The sequence below is a fragment of the Dama dama genome, chromosome 9 (assembly GCF_033118175.1).
Source record: "Dama dama isolate Ldn47 chromosome 9, ASM3311817v1, whole genome shotgun sequence".
NCBI lineage: Eukaryota > Metazoa > Chordata > Mammalia > Artiodactyla > Cervidae > Dama > Dama dama.
Genome location: NC_083689.1, coordinates 64685378 through 64703098, shown reverse-complemented (window position 1 = coordinate 64703098; position 17721 = coordinate 64685378). Strand labels below are relative to the sequence as shown.

Below are 17721 nucleotides of genomic sequence, written 5' to 3'. Positions count from 1 at the left end.
CAGAAACTGAAGCATCAAGAGTTGGCTCCCAAGTCAACACAAGTGACATGAGTGATTTATAAGCCACTGTGACCCCAGGAATGAAACTGACAGGCAACACTCTTAAGGAGTCACGAGATTTGTTACTAGCAGACAGCATCCAGACACAGTGCCTAACTCAAACCCACATAGGATCTCCTCAAGCAATTCCCTGGTCTAAGATTAAAGGTTAAAAAAAAAAGCCTGGGCAGTGGGGAGAGCAGAACCTCTGGCATGCTGACACCTCTTGGAAGTGAAATTACAGTGATATGACCCTCTTAAGGAAAAATATTCAAGTGGACCATAACTTTAAAAGTTGGACTTGCTGGTCAGGGAGACTCACACGTGAACCACAGGCCCTGTGATCTGCTCTTCCCCTACCTCTCTCGCTGCTTCTGGCACCTTTTCCCTCCAGCTGCACCCACCTCTGTCCAGTCTCCAGAAAGCAGCTTCACCTTGCTTCAGGGCCTATACATATACTGTTTCCTCCACTTGGAACTCTTGCCTCCTGTCTCTACCTGCTTAACTTCTACTCATTTGTCAGATCTGTTATCACTTCCTCAGGAAAACCCTCCCTGACTTCACCCACTGACCCAGACTCTGCAAGCCCTGATAAGCTTCTGTTTTGTAACACTTCTCAGTTGTCATGGAGAAACTTCTGCAATATATTTTTACAACTTTTTATCTTATTGTTGTTACTGTTGTTCAGTCACTAAGTTGTGTCTCTTTGTGACCCCATAAACTGCAGCACTCCAGGCTTCCCTGTCCTTCACTATCTCCCAGAGTTTGCTCAAACTCATACCTACTGAGTCGATGATGCCATCACACCACCTCATCCTCTGTCACCCTCTTCTCTTGCCCTCAATCTTTCCCAGCATCAGGGTCTTTTCCAATTAGTCGGCTCTTCGCATCAGGTGGCCGAAGCATTGGAGCTTCAGCTTCAGCATCAGTCCTTCCAATGAATATTCAAGGTAGATTTCTTTTAGGATTGACTGGTTTGATCTCCTTCCTGTTCAAGGACTCTCAAAAGTCTTCTCTAACACCACAGTTTGAAAGCATCAGTTCTTCGGCACTCAGCCTTCTTTATGATCCAACTCTCACATTCATACATGACTACTGGAAAAACCATAGCTTTGACTATATGGACCTTTGTCAGCAAAGTGATGTCTCTGATTTTCAATATGCTGTCTAGGTTTGTCATAGCTTTTTTATTTTGAAAGAACTTTAAATCACCTAACTTTCACTAATGTTAACATCTTACCCAAACATAGCACAATTATTAACCCTGGTGAAATCCTATTTCTGATTCTTTTTTTAATCCAGCATCTAATCCGAGATCTCACAGTTCCTCTTCTCTTCTGATCTGTGACTGCTCCTTAGTCTTTCCTCACTGTTCATGGCCCTGACATTTTTGAAGAGGACTGGCCAGTTCTTTTGTAGTGTTTCTCAATTTAGGTTTGTGTGATCTTTCTTGTGATAAAGTTGAGATTACACATTTTGGGCAATACCAGAGAAATGTCACTGTCCTTTATCAGTGTACCAGATTGGGAGGTGCATGACATCATTACTTACTGGTGATGTTAACTTGGATCACTTGTAAGTGTTGTCTGCCAGGTTTCTCCACCATTACATTTCCCCCTTTGTAATTGTATCCTGTGAGGAGATGTCTTGAGACTGTGCAAAATCCTGTTTCTCATTATACATTTATCCAATAATTTTAGCATCCATAGATGTTCCTTATCTGCAACAATACTGACAGTGGCATTTACCTAATGATTTTTTCTTATTCCTTCTACATTTAGTTGGGATTCTGTTGTATACAGACTCATGGATGTTTGTTTTCATTCAAAGGATTATAACCTATTACTGTCATTATTTATTTTCTTGCTCAAGTTGCCCAAGACTTGGCCACTGAGAGCTCCCTCCAGTTGGTTCCTGTGTCCTTTCAGTATGCCCCATGCTCTCATTATCCGTATTTATTTTCTCAGTCCTAATATACACAGGAAATACTTTTAGAATTGCTAATGCTATTCCTGTGAAAAACAAACTATAGTATATACAGTATTTGTATGCAGTTCCTTTTTTCTGTTGCTTTACAGTACCCCATCAAAATACTATAACTTTGTTTTCCCACCCACTTCAGTGTTGTTGTATTATTCATTTGAAATATATTTGTTACTGTTTATATTCCATGTTGAATTTCCCTTATCTCCTGCTTTTTCTATGATTTGGGACTCAGAAACATTATTATGGTTCTAAGAGTCAGATATACAAGATATACTCAGAAGCATCCCATCCTCTTCATCCTTTATACCCTGTTATCATTTCCCTCTTCTTTCCGCTCTCTGTAAATAACCAGTTCATTAGTTTCCAGCTCATTTTTCCTCATGTACATATGAGCAGACACATGTATATTTTTCTTACATGAACAGTGTGTGTGTGTTTAGTCACTCAGTCGTGTCCAACTCTTTGCAACCCTTGGACTGTAGCCCGTCAAGCTCCTCTGTTCATGGGATTCTCCAGGCAAGAATACTGGAGTGGGTTACCATTCCCTTCTCCAGGGGGTTTTCCTGACACAGCGATTGAACCTGGTTTTCCTGCATTGCAGGCGGGTTCTTTACCTTCTGAGCCACCAGGGAAGCCTACATGAACAGTAACACTGACAAAGTCCCCTCATGAAGGACTGAACGTCTGTATTCCTACCAGTTATGTTTGAGGGGACCTTTTTCCACACAGCCCTGCCTAGTGGTTTGTGGTAGTGTGCTTATTTTCTGATCAACCCAGGAAATTGACAAATGTTATGTTAATATTGTTTCAATTTACATTTTTCTGATTTTGAAGTGAGTTTATATATCTTATTATGTTTAAGGTTCATTTTTATATCTTTATGTGAGAGTTTATCTGTTCATTTATTTTCGCAATTTTTCTATCAGGTTTTTGATCCCTTGATACTTACTTCATTCTTTATAGTAGGAATATTATTAACCTTTTGTCTGTGTTATGTGCTATAAATATTTTCTTCCAGTCTTTTGACTGTGTCTTTTGCCAAGCACATTCTTTCTTATGCAGTCAACTTTATCAGTGTTTATTTTCTCTGGACATTTCACCCATGTTTCTTTTTAGTATTTGTATGGGTTCATTTTTAATACTTAGACCCTGGACTCATTTGAGGTTTATTCTTTCCTATGGCATTAAGTATGGATCCAATTTCAACTTTTTTCCAAATGGCTTTCCATTTGGCTCGGCACCATTTGTTAAAAAGTTCACTTTGCTCTGTGATTTGAGATTCTCACCATTCGCCACCCCTCAACAAGACTTGGAGGAGCATCTGAGCTGAAAGCACAGCATACACAAAGACTAACCAAGCTACTGAACGTCCTTCCGTGCAAGGATGTGAACTAAAATGTCTGTGAGAATAACGCCCAAAGATCCAGGAGGGGAAATAAAGGCTGGAGAGGCCATACTGTGAGGGGGCAGGTCAAAAAAGCAAACGAGGAAGCTGGGTGGTGCTAGGACAGAACGAAGCAGAGGTACTAAGCAGCACACAAGACAAACAGAAGAGTCAGTCCCTGGCATTGCTTCAGCTCTCGTCCCGCTGCTATAAACTCTCCTAGCAGGAACAACCCAGTACACGAGCTCTGGAAATCCTGAGATGTGATCAGTGGGAAAAAATATGCAGCCACAACAAAGCAGGAATTCTCAGCAAGTCAAAAAGATTTATTACCATTCCAGGCTTCGTGTGAGCCCCGAACCTGAGGCTGGTCATAGGAGGACAGGATGATGAACAAACCCAGGCACCTAATATAAGTCCACCTCTCATCATGGATCCCTGCTCCACAGAATGGCTGCTGGTGGGGCCACCTCTTCAGGCTCTGCCTTCCTCACCCTGACAACACTCTGGGCCAGGGCAGGAGGCCCTGAGCTCCTAGCTCTGAGGCCACCTTACTCCCCCAGCATCAGAGGAGCCTGCCAGCTCAGGCACTATGGATTCGGCCCCACAGAAGGAGAAACAGTGCTGGAGTTGTCTCAAGGTTAAAAGGACAGGGCATGCGTGTTCTTACATCCAAAGCCATGAACTGGCCTCGCATGAGCCAGATTTCCCTACTGACAAGTCTGTTTGGCCCCTTCTGCCTGTGCAGTGTTTAAAAAAAAAAATTCACTGTCAATATTTAAAAATGGATTTCATATAAAAGTCTGGATTTCTGGCCTCTTGAGGGGAAAAATGTTGAGAATATTTGGTAATGCTGGGCCCACAGTCTCCTGTGGAACTCACTGGCAATAACTGGACAGCAACTGACCCTACAGACTGGAAGTACCCTTTCCAGCTCAACCCAGCCTCCACATTCCTGATTAGAGCCCCAGCCCGAGATGGGGCAGCAGCTGCCTTAGATTAGTGCTGTTATACAAAGGCAAGATATGCCTGGAAACAACATGCTTCTCGTGGCCCTCATCACTCACAGATGTCCCACGCTTTGCCCTGAAAGCACCTGAATTTGCAGACTATCTTAAATACACAGAGCATTCTCAGTTGTTCTTCCACATGCCCTGCCTCTCCAGGATACACTATACCCCAGTGTTAACTGGGCAAGTCTAGAAAAAGAACACTAAATTATAGAAGTTAACAGAGGAATAGATTTAGATCACCTCCTTCAGACCCTTCCTTATAAGAGGGAGTGGGAGTAAAATGAAAACTGTTAGTACTTTCAGTCTGCTTTTAGGTCAGTGACACACATAAAAAATCAATGAGAAAAATCATAAAGGTACTTCAGGAGACCAAGATTGGGTCACTCTGAACGTGGGGGTCATAAAACATGTTAGCCTCCTTAGAAAATGAGTTAAGCTCTTAGAAAGCCATGGGAGTGAGGCTGAAAGTGCAGCAGCCACCCCAGTAGGTGTCCTGGGCTGTCAAAAACCACCAGGCTCATCCTCCCTTAGGTCAGGGCTGCTGGCCCACAGTTAAAAACTCTGTAGGTGGTATAAGATGACTTTCAGCGGGGGAACATCATCATTGTAGAAAAGGGCTTGAGGAAGGACAGAGAGTAGAATCTGGCCTTGACCAATGTAAGACAGAGGAAGAGGATGCCTTCCTCACACCCTCTTCATTCTGCAGTGGCAGGTGCCACCTTATTTGCCTTTAAGGGAGGCAGAGATATTGACACAAGCCAGTCGCTTCCCGCTGTTGCTCAGGATGGTCTGCAGGCGGTAGTTCCCCGTGCTGAGCCAGCTGGGCAACTCCAGGTCTGGCAGCATGAAGTCAGACTTGGGCAGTGAGTAGGCGCCCTGTGGGAAAGCCAATGGACTGCAGGTCAGTGGGAGCCTACAGATGGGACTCTCTCCTGGAGTGACCTCTTAAGTTTGCAGCTGCAAACTGCCCCTCTTCCCACTCTCCGAAGGGTCCTGTAGAGCATGGAATGTGATAGCAGAAGGGCACTGGAGGTCAGATCGAGCATCAAGTGTCCCATTTCACAGATGGATAAACCGAGGCCCCCAAAAGGTAAGTGATTCAGGATAAATCGGGTCAATTTACACCCACAGATGTCCAGGTCTGCAAGAGAATGTCTCCCAGTGCCACGTCTCTACTCCAGTCATGCGGAAATGCTCTCCCCTCCCTGTACTTACTTCTTTGAAGGGACAGTGACAGGGAAGCCCATAGGTGTGCAGTGGTTCCGGGCAGGGTTCCTCAATGGGAATTAACATTTCAAGCATATTACAGAAGTTGTCATAGGTGCAGCTACCAATGTTGTCCACACATGGGATTTTGACCCAGAAGCCAGCTATGTGCTTCTCCACAGTTAATTCCACCTGGTGAGAGAGTTGGAGAAAATGTACAATTCCAAGGCAGACGAACCAGTTCCTCTGCCTCTTTCAGAGGTCAGCATTTTCTTTTAACACAGAGTTTTTAATTGGATGGGATCTTGGCAATACTCTGATCCAGAAATGACAATATTGTGGCACATGCCCCAATATTATCCTTTCCTGTGCCCACGGCAGGCCATTAATAATCAAATGTGACTTGGTTTTCCCCCTGCACTGAACACATCATCTTAGCATTCTTTAGGTATGTACTACCCATTGGTTCAGAGAAGGCAATGGCAACCCACTCCAGTACTCTTGCCTGGAAAATCCCATGGACGGAGGAGCCTGGTAGGCTGTGGTCCATGGGGTCGCTAAGAGTCGGACATGACTGAGTGACTTCTCTTTCCCTTTTCACTTTCATGCATTGGAGAAGGAAATGGCAACCCACTCCAGTGTTCTTGCCTGGAGAATCCCAGGGACGGGGGAGCCTGGTGGGCTGCCATCTATGGGGTCGCACAGAGTTGGACACGACTGACGTGACTTAGCAGCAACAGCAGCAGTATCCATTGGTTGAAGGAGAAATGAACTTTCATGTAACTGCTAATTGGCTAACTATGGCATTGCTTCTAGACTTCCCCTCCAAGCCCAGTCTTGGCTTCAGAACCTTTTCCTTCCTAGGACCTCAGGCAGCTACCACCAGCTGACTAGAGTTGCTTACCAAGATGAAACCTATTTGCTATTCCTGGATCCTATTTCCTCCATGCAGCCATAGAAGACAGAAAAGAATTTACAGGGAGACCACTTTGGGGGTTGGTATGAGGAAGATCTTAACAATCTTAGTGAGGTCACAAGGGATGGAACTACTTCAGGAAGAGGTGGGGTCCTAGACCCAGTTGAGGAAGCTGGAGGACTTCCTGAACCCAGAGAGAAGCTGGGTGAGGAGACCTCCGAGTGCTGCACACCTCCACACGGCCATGATTCTGCTCCCCTTCTGGAGGCTGGGGCTGACCAGTTGTGCCTGGCATGCGCTAAGCATTCACTAAGTATTAGCTGCCTAAGAGCCAGACGAGTTGTCCCTTAGGGACCATGTTCTCACATCCCCCCAGAGTATCAGAGAAAACTGTCAGCAAAGGGCAGAAGTCTGATTCTCTGTGGGTGTTACGGCAGGAAATCACTCACAGATGTAACATCACAGCATTCTATGAATCCCAGCCTCCAGGCTCACTTGATCCAGGACTTCCATTTCTAAGAGGCAAGTCCTGGACAGGCATTTATTTCCCTTGAGCCTGCAGGGCTCAGGCTGGCTCTCCAGGCTCTGGACTCAGCATTCCAACTACCCAGGTCCAGGACGGAGCAGTCCATGCACTGTGTATCCTGAGTGGACAGACTCAAATGTGCCTCCTCCCACTCTGCTGCCCCACATATTACCCCCACCCCCAGTCACACACAGCGCCCTCCCAGCCCAACTCTCTCCTCTCCTGCCAAGCCTGCTTCAATGAACCCTTTCCCTAGAAGAGCCAAGGGCTCGGAAGTGAATGCTACTTCAGCCACCTCCTAGTATGGTGTGTGCTTAGTCGCTCAGTTGTATCTGACTCTTTGCAACCCTATGGACTGTAGTCCACCAGGCTCCTCGGTCCATGGGATTCTCTGTCTATGGGGTTCTCCAGGCAAGAATACTGGGGTGGGTTGCCATGCCCTCCTCCAGGGGATCTTCCCAGCCCAGGGATTGAACCCAGGTCTTCTGTATTACAGGTGGATTCTTTACCATCTGAGCCAACAGGGAAGCCCTAGTGTGGTACCCTTGGGGAATTTCTTCTGTCTCCATTCTCTCATCTACAAAATGGGATTTGAAGGGGGCCATTTGATGAGACAGGGGAGAGGCACTTACACCTCAAACACAGGGCTCAGGCAGAGGCACTGCAGGTACAAGACTTTAGAGTGAGAAGAAAGCTAACCCATCAGGCCTAAACACCACGTGTCTAAAAGCCTGAAATAAGTGTACATGCCAAATATGGTGGCAATTTACCACTCCTGAGGATGGGGAAACCAAGGTCTCAGACACTGGAACTTGAGAGCTCCAAGAAGGGAGTTCTAAATTATGCCAAACCCTGTGGAACACATCAAAAGAAAAAGGCATTCCTGGACAGACTCCAGTCTTGCCCATGGCTCACAGAATCTGGGGCATCTGACTTCTAAAAATTGCAGTCAGTTAGTTCAGTCAGTTGTGTCTGACTATTTGCGACCCCATGGACTGCAGCACGCCAGGTTTCCCTGTCCATCACCAACTCCGGGAGCTTACTCAAAATCATGTCCATCAAGTCAGTGATGTCATCCAACCATCTCATCCTCTGTTGTCCCCTTCTCCTCCCGCCTTCAATCTTTCCCAGCATCAGGGTCTTTTCTAGTGAGCCAGTTCTTCGCATCAGGTGGCCAAAGTATTGGAGTTTCAACTTCAGCATCAGTCCTTACAATGAATATTCAGGACTGATTTAAGGATGGCCTGGTTGGGTCTCCTTGCAGTCCAAGGGACTCTCAAGAGTCTTCTTCAACACCACAGTTCAAAAGCATCAATTCTTCAGCGCTCAGCTTTCTTTATAGTCCTACTCTCACATACATGACTACTGGAAAAACCAAAGCTTTGACTAGCAGTTGGCATCAAATTCATCCAGGTTCCAAATGGAACTTTTGACTGAAGAAATTTTACTTCAGCAAGGACAAGGAGGAAGTGTCTCTCTTACCACTAGTAGGCTGCAGAGCCTGGACCAGTCACTCTTCTCTGGGTCCCAGTAACAAGGAGGGAAGTCATTGACCTTAAGAGCCCTTCAGGCTTAAGTCTGGGCAGCTCTCCTAGGCAGGGTTTTTGCTGATAAGAGGAAAGTCCTGGGGTACTCCCCTGCTAAACTTCAAACACTAATTCTACTTCCCTGCCAGAAAGAGTAGAATAAGGAATAAGGAATAGAATGAAAAATAGTAGAATAAGGAAACATTAGATAAGGACACCAGCCTTGACCTGGGGCAAGTTACATCCTTCTCTGAGCCTCAGTGTCCCTTATCCGTAAAAAGAGGCTTATCACCTTTTCTCCAACAAAAGTACTGAGAGGCTTTCATTTAATAAGGAGTATGTATATACCCTATGCAAAGATAAAGGAAGCAAATCAGAAGCATATACATTATATAAGAGAAACGTAGAAGAAAGGGAAAGGACAGTGGGAATCTGAGTCCAATTTTAAAAAGTTCAATGGCCCAAATTTATGACAGGTAATAAAGTACAGACTTACCATGGCTCAACTTAAAGTTTTTCGACTTTACAATGTGCAGAAGCAATACACATTCAGTAGGAACTGTACTTCTTGTTTTGGAATTTGATCATTTTCAGGGCTAGCAATATACAATACTATTCTCTCTTCTTGTGATGCTCAGCAATGGCAGGAAGTCAGCTCCCAGTCAGCCATGTGATCACAAAAGCTGATGTACTTAAACCATTCTGCACCCAGACAACCATTCTGGCTTTCATTTCAGTACAGTATTCAATAAATTATATGAGATATGTCATCAGTTCAGTTCAGTCACTTACTCGTGTCCGACTCTTGACCCCATGGAGGTCAAGGAGGCAGTACAGGAGGCAGTAATCAAAACCATCCTCAAAAAAAAGAAATGAAAAAGGCAAAATGGTTGTCTGAGGAGGCCTTACACATAGTTGAGAAAAGAATAGAAGTGAAAGGCAAAGGAGAAAAGGAAAGATATATCCATCTGATTGCAGAGTTCCAAAGAATAGCAAACAGATAAGAAAGCTTTCCTCAGTGATCAATGCAAAGAAATAGTAAAACAATAGAATGGGAAAGACTAGAGATCTCTTCAAGAAAATTAGAGATACCAAGGGACCATTTCATGCAAAGATAGGCAAAATAAACGACAGAAATGGAATGGACCTAACAAAACCAGAAGATATTCAGAAGAGGTGGCAAGGATAGCAAGAAGAACGATACAAAAAAGATTTTATTGACCCAGATAACCACGATGGCACTGGACTGGAAAAAGTCAGTTTTCATTCCAGTCCCAAAGAAAGGCAATGCCAAAGAATGTTCGAACTACTGCACAACTGCATTCATCTCACACGCTAGCAAAGTAATGCTCAAAATTCTCCAAGCCAGGCTTCAACAGTACATGAACTATGAACTTCCAGATGTTCAAGCTGGATTTAGAAAAGCCAGAGGAACCAGAGATCAATTTGCCAACACACGTTGGATCATCAAAAAAGCAAGAGAATTGCAGAAAAACATCTATTTCTGCTTTATTGACTACACCAAAGCCTTTGACTGTGTGGATCACAATAAACTGTGGAAAATTCTTAAAGAGAATTTTTAAAGGGAATTCTTTAAAGGGAATACCAGACCACCTGACCTGCCTCTTGAGAAATCTGTATGCAGGTCAGGAAGCAACGGTTAGAACTGGACATGGAACAACAGACTGGTTCCAAGTAGGAAAAGGAGTACATCAAGTCTGTATATTGTCACCTGCTTATTTAACTTTTATGCAGAGTACATCATGAGAAACGCTGGGCTGGAAGAAGCACAGGCTGGAATCAAGATTGCTGGGAGAAATATCAATGACCTCAGATATGCAGATGACACCACCCTATGACAGGAAGTGAAGAAGAACTAAAGAGCCTCTTGATGAAAGTGAAAGAGGAGAGTGAAAAAGCTGGCTTAAAGCTCAACATTCAGAAAACTAAGATCATGGCATCCCATCCCATCACTTCATGGCAAATAGACGGAGAGACAGTGGAAACAGTGGCTGACTTTATTTTTTTGGGCTCCAAAATCACTGCAGATGGTGACTGCAGCCATGAAATAAAAAGATGCTTACTCCTTGGAAGAAAAGTTTTGACCAACCTAGACAGCATATTAAAAAAGAAGAGACATTACTTTGCCCACAAAGGTCTGTCTAGTCAAGGCTATCGTTTTTCCAGTAGTCATGTATGGATGTGAGAGTTGGACTATAAAGAAAGCTGAAAGGTGAAGAATTGATCTTTTGAACTGTGGTGTTGGAGAAGATTCTTGAGAGTCTCTTGGACAGCAAGGAGATCCAACCAGTCCATCCTAAAGGAAATCAGTCCTGAATGTTCACTGGAAGGACTGATGTTGAAGCTGAAACTCCAGTACTTTGGCTACCTGATGCAAAGTACTGACTCACTGGAAAAGACCCTGATGCTAGGAAAGATTGTGACAGGAGAAGAAGGGGACAACAGAGGATGAGATGGTTGGATGGCATCACTGACTCAATGGACATGAGTTTGAGTAAACTCCGAGAGTTGGTGATGGACAGGGAGGCCTGGCATGCTGCAGCCCATGGAGTCGCAGAGTCAGACACGACTGAGTGACTGAACTGAACTGACTAAATGTGTACTGAGCTGGTCCTGTGTGCCAGGCCCTGGGCAAAACACTCTCCATGTTAACAATTCAATAATAGCTCAGAAACATATGAGGTAGGGGCTGTGATTAACCAAGTCAAAGGGCAGTTTCAGGGACACAGATTCCAAATCAGAAAACCTTTTAAAAAGTCCAGTGGAAACTGGTGCCAGAATAGATCTGCACCAGGACAGGCTGAAGGCATATAAGCATATGGTATAAAGGTAGCAACGAGGAAAAGACTATGATATATAGAATTGCCATGGATACACAGAAAGCCTCTGTTGTTTTGTATGAAAACAAATAGCCACCCCCAAAACAGGCAGCAAGCATGAATGAACTGGTTATTCTGAAACAAAAATACAAAAGGCAAACTTATGAAAGGACATTTAAGCAAATCTATGTTGTTTTTGCTACTCTGGGATTCCAGGATTCCAAAAGTATTAAGTTCCCTGAGTGTACCTGCCTCAGGGCCCTGCCCTTGGCCCACAGCACCTTCCTTCCAGTGCCTCCCTGACCCTGGGCTCACCTTCAGAGGATCACTGAGGACAGCACTGGTCTTGGCCTCAGCACTGATGGTCAAGTTCCCCGGAATGGCAATGGGGTCAGGTTCCAGAGTCAGGCTGTTGATCACCGCAGGGTCCTTCCCTGCATCGCAGTTATCCCAGGAAAAGCTACCCTGCTGGGAGAGCCAAGAACAATATAGCAGCAAGGAAAGAAAAAAGTTGTCAAAAGGTTAGAAGAATTAACAGAGCGGTTACTGACTATGTGCCCATGGATGAGGTACCTGCTGGCTCTGAGCTTCATCTGCAACTCCACATCTGTAAACCTAGGATAACTCTGGTCCTACCCATTTTGTAGGCAGGACTCAACTAAAAGACTTAAAAGACAATCTCCCAAATGTGTGCCATGAACTGTAGAGGACAATATCACAGACCCTGAACTTCAGAATAGGAGACTAGCCATATCCACCTTCTCTGATCCCTCACCTCCCTATTCCACCCACCTCTCCTGCTAGTCTTGGCATCTTCTCAGAGGGAAGTTTTTGGAGGATTCACCTTTACAGCCCATGCCCAGAACCTGATTCATGTCACACCTCGGGCCCAATCCAGGACCAGGAACAATAAGGAACACAAAACAATGGGGAACATAACAGCATGGAACACTGCACCCTCAAGGAGGGACGGTTAATTCAGAGAGGGACTAGGACACACAAGAAAAGATCCCCAGGGGGCCACCTGTTGATGAACAATCCCTAGTGAAGAAACTTCCCAATCTTAACCAGTGCATTTTTACTACCATCCCACTGCTCATGCCCTGCCTGGTCCCACACCCCAAGTCATCCCCCTCCCCTCTGCTGAGCCATATCCTCCTCCTCCTCCTCCACATCCCCCAAGAGGTCTCCTGATTCCTGACTCCACCATCATGTCCAACTACAAATGACCACTGACTCCCCACCCACGGAACCCTGTCTGTAACCACACTCCCCACACCCTGCAGGCTCCACCCACCCACTCACACTTTTCCCAGCCCCCTGTAAGCCATCTACAAGAGACTTTCAGTATTCCCCTGATGCACATCCCATCTTAGAAGGAAAACCTGCCAGTCCCCACATCCCCAAGTCAACCTCCATCATCAACGCAGCCACAGGGAGGTGGACCAGAAGACAATACCTAACAGAGACTAGGCTGAGAAATTCTCTCTGCCTCCAATTTGGGGAGTGAGACAGAGGCAAAATCACTCAGAGGATTTTGGGCTTTGAGCGGTCATGGGGTCATAAACTTTAAGATGGAGCCAGAACACAGACTCATGACTAAGTCAAAGGGTCAAGAACTAAGGGCTCTGCTGGTCTGTAGAAAAGACAACAGATAGAGTTGCCCCTTCCCCTGCCCCCTATCTAAATAGGCAGTGCAGGAGAGTAGCCAAGAACATGTTTTTAGAGTGAGACATGGGGTACATCAAGGCTTTAGTTAGTAGACATGGCTTGAAATCCTAGCTTGACCACCATATCATGTGATTCTGTAGGCCAGTTTCCCCTTTGGAGCTGCAGTATCATCATCTTTTAAGTGGAGTCATTTCTGCTTTCCTCTCAGACCTGTGACACTCAGTGCTGCAAGGGTGACAGCATGTAATACATAAAGCTCATAACCCAATGCCAGACACAAAGCATGAGCTGGCTCCCTAAATGATAGCCATTAGACATCCCAGCCCCTGCTTCCTGCCATTAGTTCCATGAGATTCCTTGTATACCTGGAATAAACTTCCCTTTACCTGGGCTTCCTGGAATGGGCTTCGGTTCCTTGGAATGAAGCATCAGACCGTGACTAAGAAAGGCCTGATTCATCCCTGTGTTCCCCACAGCCCCTTAGGGTAGGTACCAACAAATGTTTCCTTCAGTGTTCATTCCACAGATATTTGTGGAGCAATGATCACAGGCCCAGAGCCAAGTGCTATTCATAGAGGTAAACAATTAGAGATGTGCCTGCCCTGCAGTTAGGAGCTTACAGTCTAATGTAAATAAATATTACCCACTATGATCTCTGGGTGCCATAAATGAAACAGAGGGTCATGTTAAGAGTAACAAAGGAGTCACTTAAATAGGGTGCTGAGAAGGGATAATCCTGTAAGATGAGGAGCCAGCCATGCATGTACTGAAAGAATGTTCAGGCAGAGGGAACAGGATCAAAGGTACATGTGCCCTGCATTGGGAAGATACTCAACTGCTCTGGGCCCTACAAGGCCAGTGGGCTAGATATAATGGACGAGGCACCTAGATAAGGGTAGAATGGTGGCAGGGTCATTTAATAAATGCAAGACCAATCTATGGCTGATTCATATCAATGTATGACAAAACCCACTGAAATGTTGTGAAGTAATTAGCCTCTAACTAATTAAAAAAAAAAAAAAAATGCAAGACCTCATAGGTCATCCTCAGGAGGCTGGATTTCCTATAAATGCAATGGAATGCCATTGTAGGAGAATGCCCTGCTCTGGTTTATGGTTGAGAATGGATTGCAGAGGGTCCTGTTTGGTAAGGAGACCAGTTAGGAGGCCAATAGCAAATGAAAGAGTGCCTGGGACTAAGAGTTGGGCTGGAGAGTGGGTAGGCAGACTGGCCATTTTCTAGAGCTGCTCTCACAGATACCAAGGCAGCCTGACTCACCGTGAGGATTGATTCCAGGTTGAAGTGTCCAAAGTGTCCCGCTTCTCCTTCCCCCATCCTGGGGAGACTTAACAAAGTGATTTCTCGATGACTTGACTAGAGGCTTATGTCATAATGAATTCTGCAGCCAAGTCCAGGCTCATCAGGAAAAGGAGGTATGATGCCTTAGCAGTGCCCACTAAGGGCAGACCTGGCACCAGATATCTGTCATCCCAGCCCAGCCTAACATATGGGAAGAAGCAGCATATGGAAGAGGGCAAAGGTATAGCTGTGGATGCAGAAATATGGATGCAAGTCACAGACCTGGATTAAAGCCACACTGCAGCCACTCTCACTAGCAGAGAACAGGGGTCAGGTGATCCCTCTTGAGGCTCTATTTTCTCATCTAATAAGTGGACATAATTACATCTTCTCACAGGGCTACTCCAGTAAGTGAGACATTTGTAAACAAAGTATACAAATTCTCCAGGTCCCAACTCCTCAACACTGTCACAGCCGTGAAAACACACAACTGAGCAACTGTCACAGACCAGAGGAGGCGGGAGCGACAGGACAACATGCAACGTGGTGCCCCAGACTAGATCCTAGAACCGAAAGCGGACATCAGTGGGAAAACTGGTAAAATCCAAATGTAAGTCTAGGAGTTTAGCTAGTGGTAATACTTTGGCCACCTCATACAAAGAGTTGACTCATTGGAAAAGACCCTGATGCTGGGAGGGATTGGGGGCAGGAGGAGAAAGGGACGACACAGGATGAGATGGCTGGATGACATCACTGACTCAATGGACATGAGTTTGAGTAAACTCTGGGAGTTGGTGATGGACAGGGAGGCCTGGTGTGCTGCAATTCATGGGGTCGCAAAGAGTCAGACACGACTGAACGACTGAACTGAACTGAACTGAACGTACCTCTGTTGGATTCTCAGTCTTGACAAACGTACCATGGTAATGCATGTGTGAAAGTGAAGTCGCTCCGTTGTGTCCGACTCTCTGCGACCCCATGGACTGTAGCCTACCAGGCTCCTCCATCCATGGGATTTTCCAGGCAAGAATACTGCAGTGGGTTGCCATTTCTTTCTCCAGGGGATCTTCCCGACCCAGGATTGAACCCAGGTCTCCTGCATTATAGGCATACTCTTTACCATCTGAGCCATCAGGGAAGTCCAATGCATGTGTATGTGCGTACTAAATTGCTTCAGTTGTGTCCAACTCTGTGACTCCATGGACTGTAGCCTGCCAGGCTCCTCTGTCATGGGATTTTCCAGGCAAGAATACTGGAGTGGGTTGCCATGCCCTCCTCCAGGGGACCTTCCTGACCCAGGGATCAAACCTGCGTCTCCTCCATTGACAGGTGCTTTCTTTACCACTGAGCCACCGGAGAAGCCCCACTGTGGTAAAAAGATGTTAGCAGGGGAAACCAAGTGAGGGGTATGTGGGACCTCTATACTTTCTTTGCAACTTTTCTATAAGTCTAGAATTATTCCCCTAAAATAAGCTTATTAGGGGAAAAAAAGCATATGGCTCAACACACAGCACATAGTGTGTGCACAGTAAATGATATCAGACAGTATCAGAGAGTCTATTAAGCACCTATTGTATGCCCAACCTGAGGCAAGACTATCTCCCCTGTTATCTAAGGCTCACCACAACCTAGGGCCATGAGACCCAGTTAATGCTAGAAGAGGAACTGAAACTCAAACTGGTTTCCTGATGCCCACTGCTTGCTGTCACCCCAAGCCTTCATGTGGCCCAGGGTCTCAGGGTCAGGGTTCCAAATCACATGAACCCAGAGAAAACCCAGATGATAGAAGATAAGGATGGAAAGAAGTACCCCTTACTGTGGAATTTCAGATGAGCACCATCCTCCCTGGGGCTGGGTAAGGTGGCTTAACTCCCTGATGTCTCATGGCCTCTCCAAAACTGCCAACCTAAGACACTCTGGTCTGGGATGGCATTCACAGTCAAGATATGCAGGAGAGCAGGGACACAGGGGAAGTTCCAGCCTTAGCTGGATTCTACCCCATAGTGGTCAGATCTGGAGCTCAGAGAAACATTCTCAACCTACACTCAGGGACTAACTGTGAATTCTCTAGGACAATAAAGCCAAGAGCTCTTTGCTCCTCCATTCAATCGGCAAAATAGACTCTTCGCCCCTGGGGAGGGTGAGCACACTGGCTTCTATCACTTTCTGAGTTTAAGATTTAAGAGCTTTTCCATCCAGGGAAGCATTTCCCTTCATCCACAACCACTGAGAAAGGCAGGCTGGTATTATCAAGCCCATTTTACAGATGAGGAGACCAAGGCTTATGGAACCCATGGATTAGGAGACAGAGAAGGGATCAGAAGCAAAGCCTCCTAGTCCTATTCCTCTTTCCCCCATACCACCCTATTCCTGGCTCTGACAAACATTTCCAAGCTGGCTGGAGGGAGGGTACCTAGGCTGGGCCTCTCTCTTTGATGCCAAAGATATCAAGTGTCTGACCCCTAGTTGTGCAGCAGAGGCCATGGAATTAGGCTTCTCTACTCAGAATGACAGAACTTCCCTTTCCCAAGGGTCTGGAGCACATGACTGAGAAGACAAGGGGGAAATTTGTAGGTTGGAGCCTCTCCATGACTCACGCCCAGGAGCAGGGCTGCAGCTTTGTTGCCAGAGGAGCAAGTCTGGACCTTCTGGCCTGAAGAGCCTCTCAGAACCACCCACCCACCAGAACAGGCAGCGCCTCAGAGAAGTACAGAGGGGAGCAGTTGGGTGCCAGGCCTTCTCATGGGGTAAAAGAGGGGACATGTAAATGGGGCTAAGCCTCTGGACCTGGGAGTAGAGAATTGGTCTTGCAATTCTACAAAATTTCACTCAGACATTTGGAAAGAGGACAGGAGAGTACAGGAGATAGTGAGATTAATCCTTCCAAAACAATCTGGAGCAGAGCAAGGCCTTATAGCCCACCCTCTGTCCAGACAGGGAAACCTAAACCCAACTGAAACGCGCAGAGAGAAAAAAGGACCCACTCAGAGTCCCACGATTAGTGGCTTTGGGAAGTTTTACTGCAAAAAAGTAATTCTAGAGACCGGAGAGGCCACCTCCTTATCCCACCCTAAGCCGCACAACCCGAGCTCGGCAGGGATGCTGGCAGCAGCCTCCTAAAGGAGAGAGCACTCACCCGGTTCTGGAGAATGCGTGCAGGAAAGGCTGGGCCGGCAAGAAGCAAGCCCAGAGAGAACAGGAAGGGAGCCAGCAACAATGGGCTCATCGTAAAGGGTGGGTCCTCGCCTGGTTAACTGCAGGTTCGTGGAGGCGACGACTCTGTTAAATACATGCCCGTATTGGTTATGCAAAGCT

The 17721-nt window shown here is 46.0% G+C and overlaps 1 protein-coding gene across 4 annotated transcripts in view; it reads right to left on the bottom strand.

Annotated features, from left to right (window-relative positions):
- GM2A (ganglioside GM2 activator) overlaps positions 1-17721 on the bottom strand; it is a 24331-nt gene extending 6610 nt beyond the window's left edge. For 2 of the 4 annotated variants that reach the window (XM_061151772.1, XM_061151774.1), the window contains exons 1-3: positions 17543-17721; positions 11752-11904; positions 5638-5820 (exon numbers count right to left, since the gene is read on the bottom strand). In XM_061151772.1, the coding sequence (XP_061007755.1) occupies positions 5638-5820; positions 11752-11904; positions 17543-17632 (426 nt within the window). In that variant the 5' untranslated portion in view covers positions 17633-17721. Of the gene's footprint in view, positions 1-3714; positions 5299-5637; positions 5821-11751; positions 11905-17542 lie in introns of those variants that run through there. The other 2 variants (XM_061151771.1, XM_061151770.1) reach the window with 2 other exon arrangements.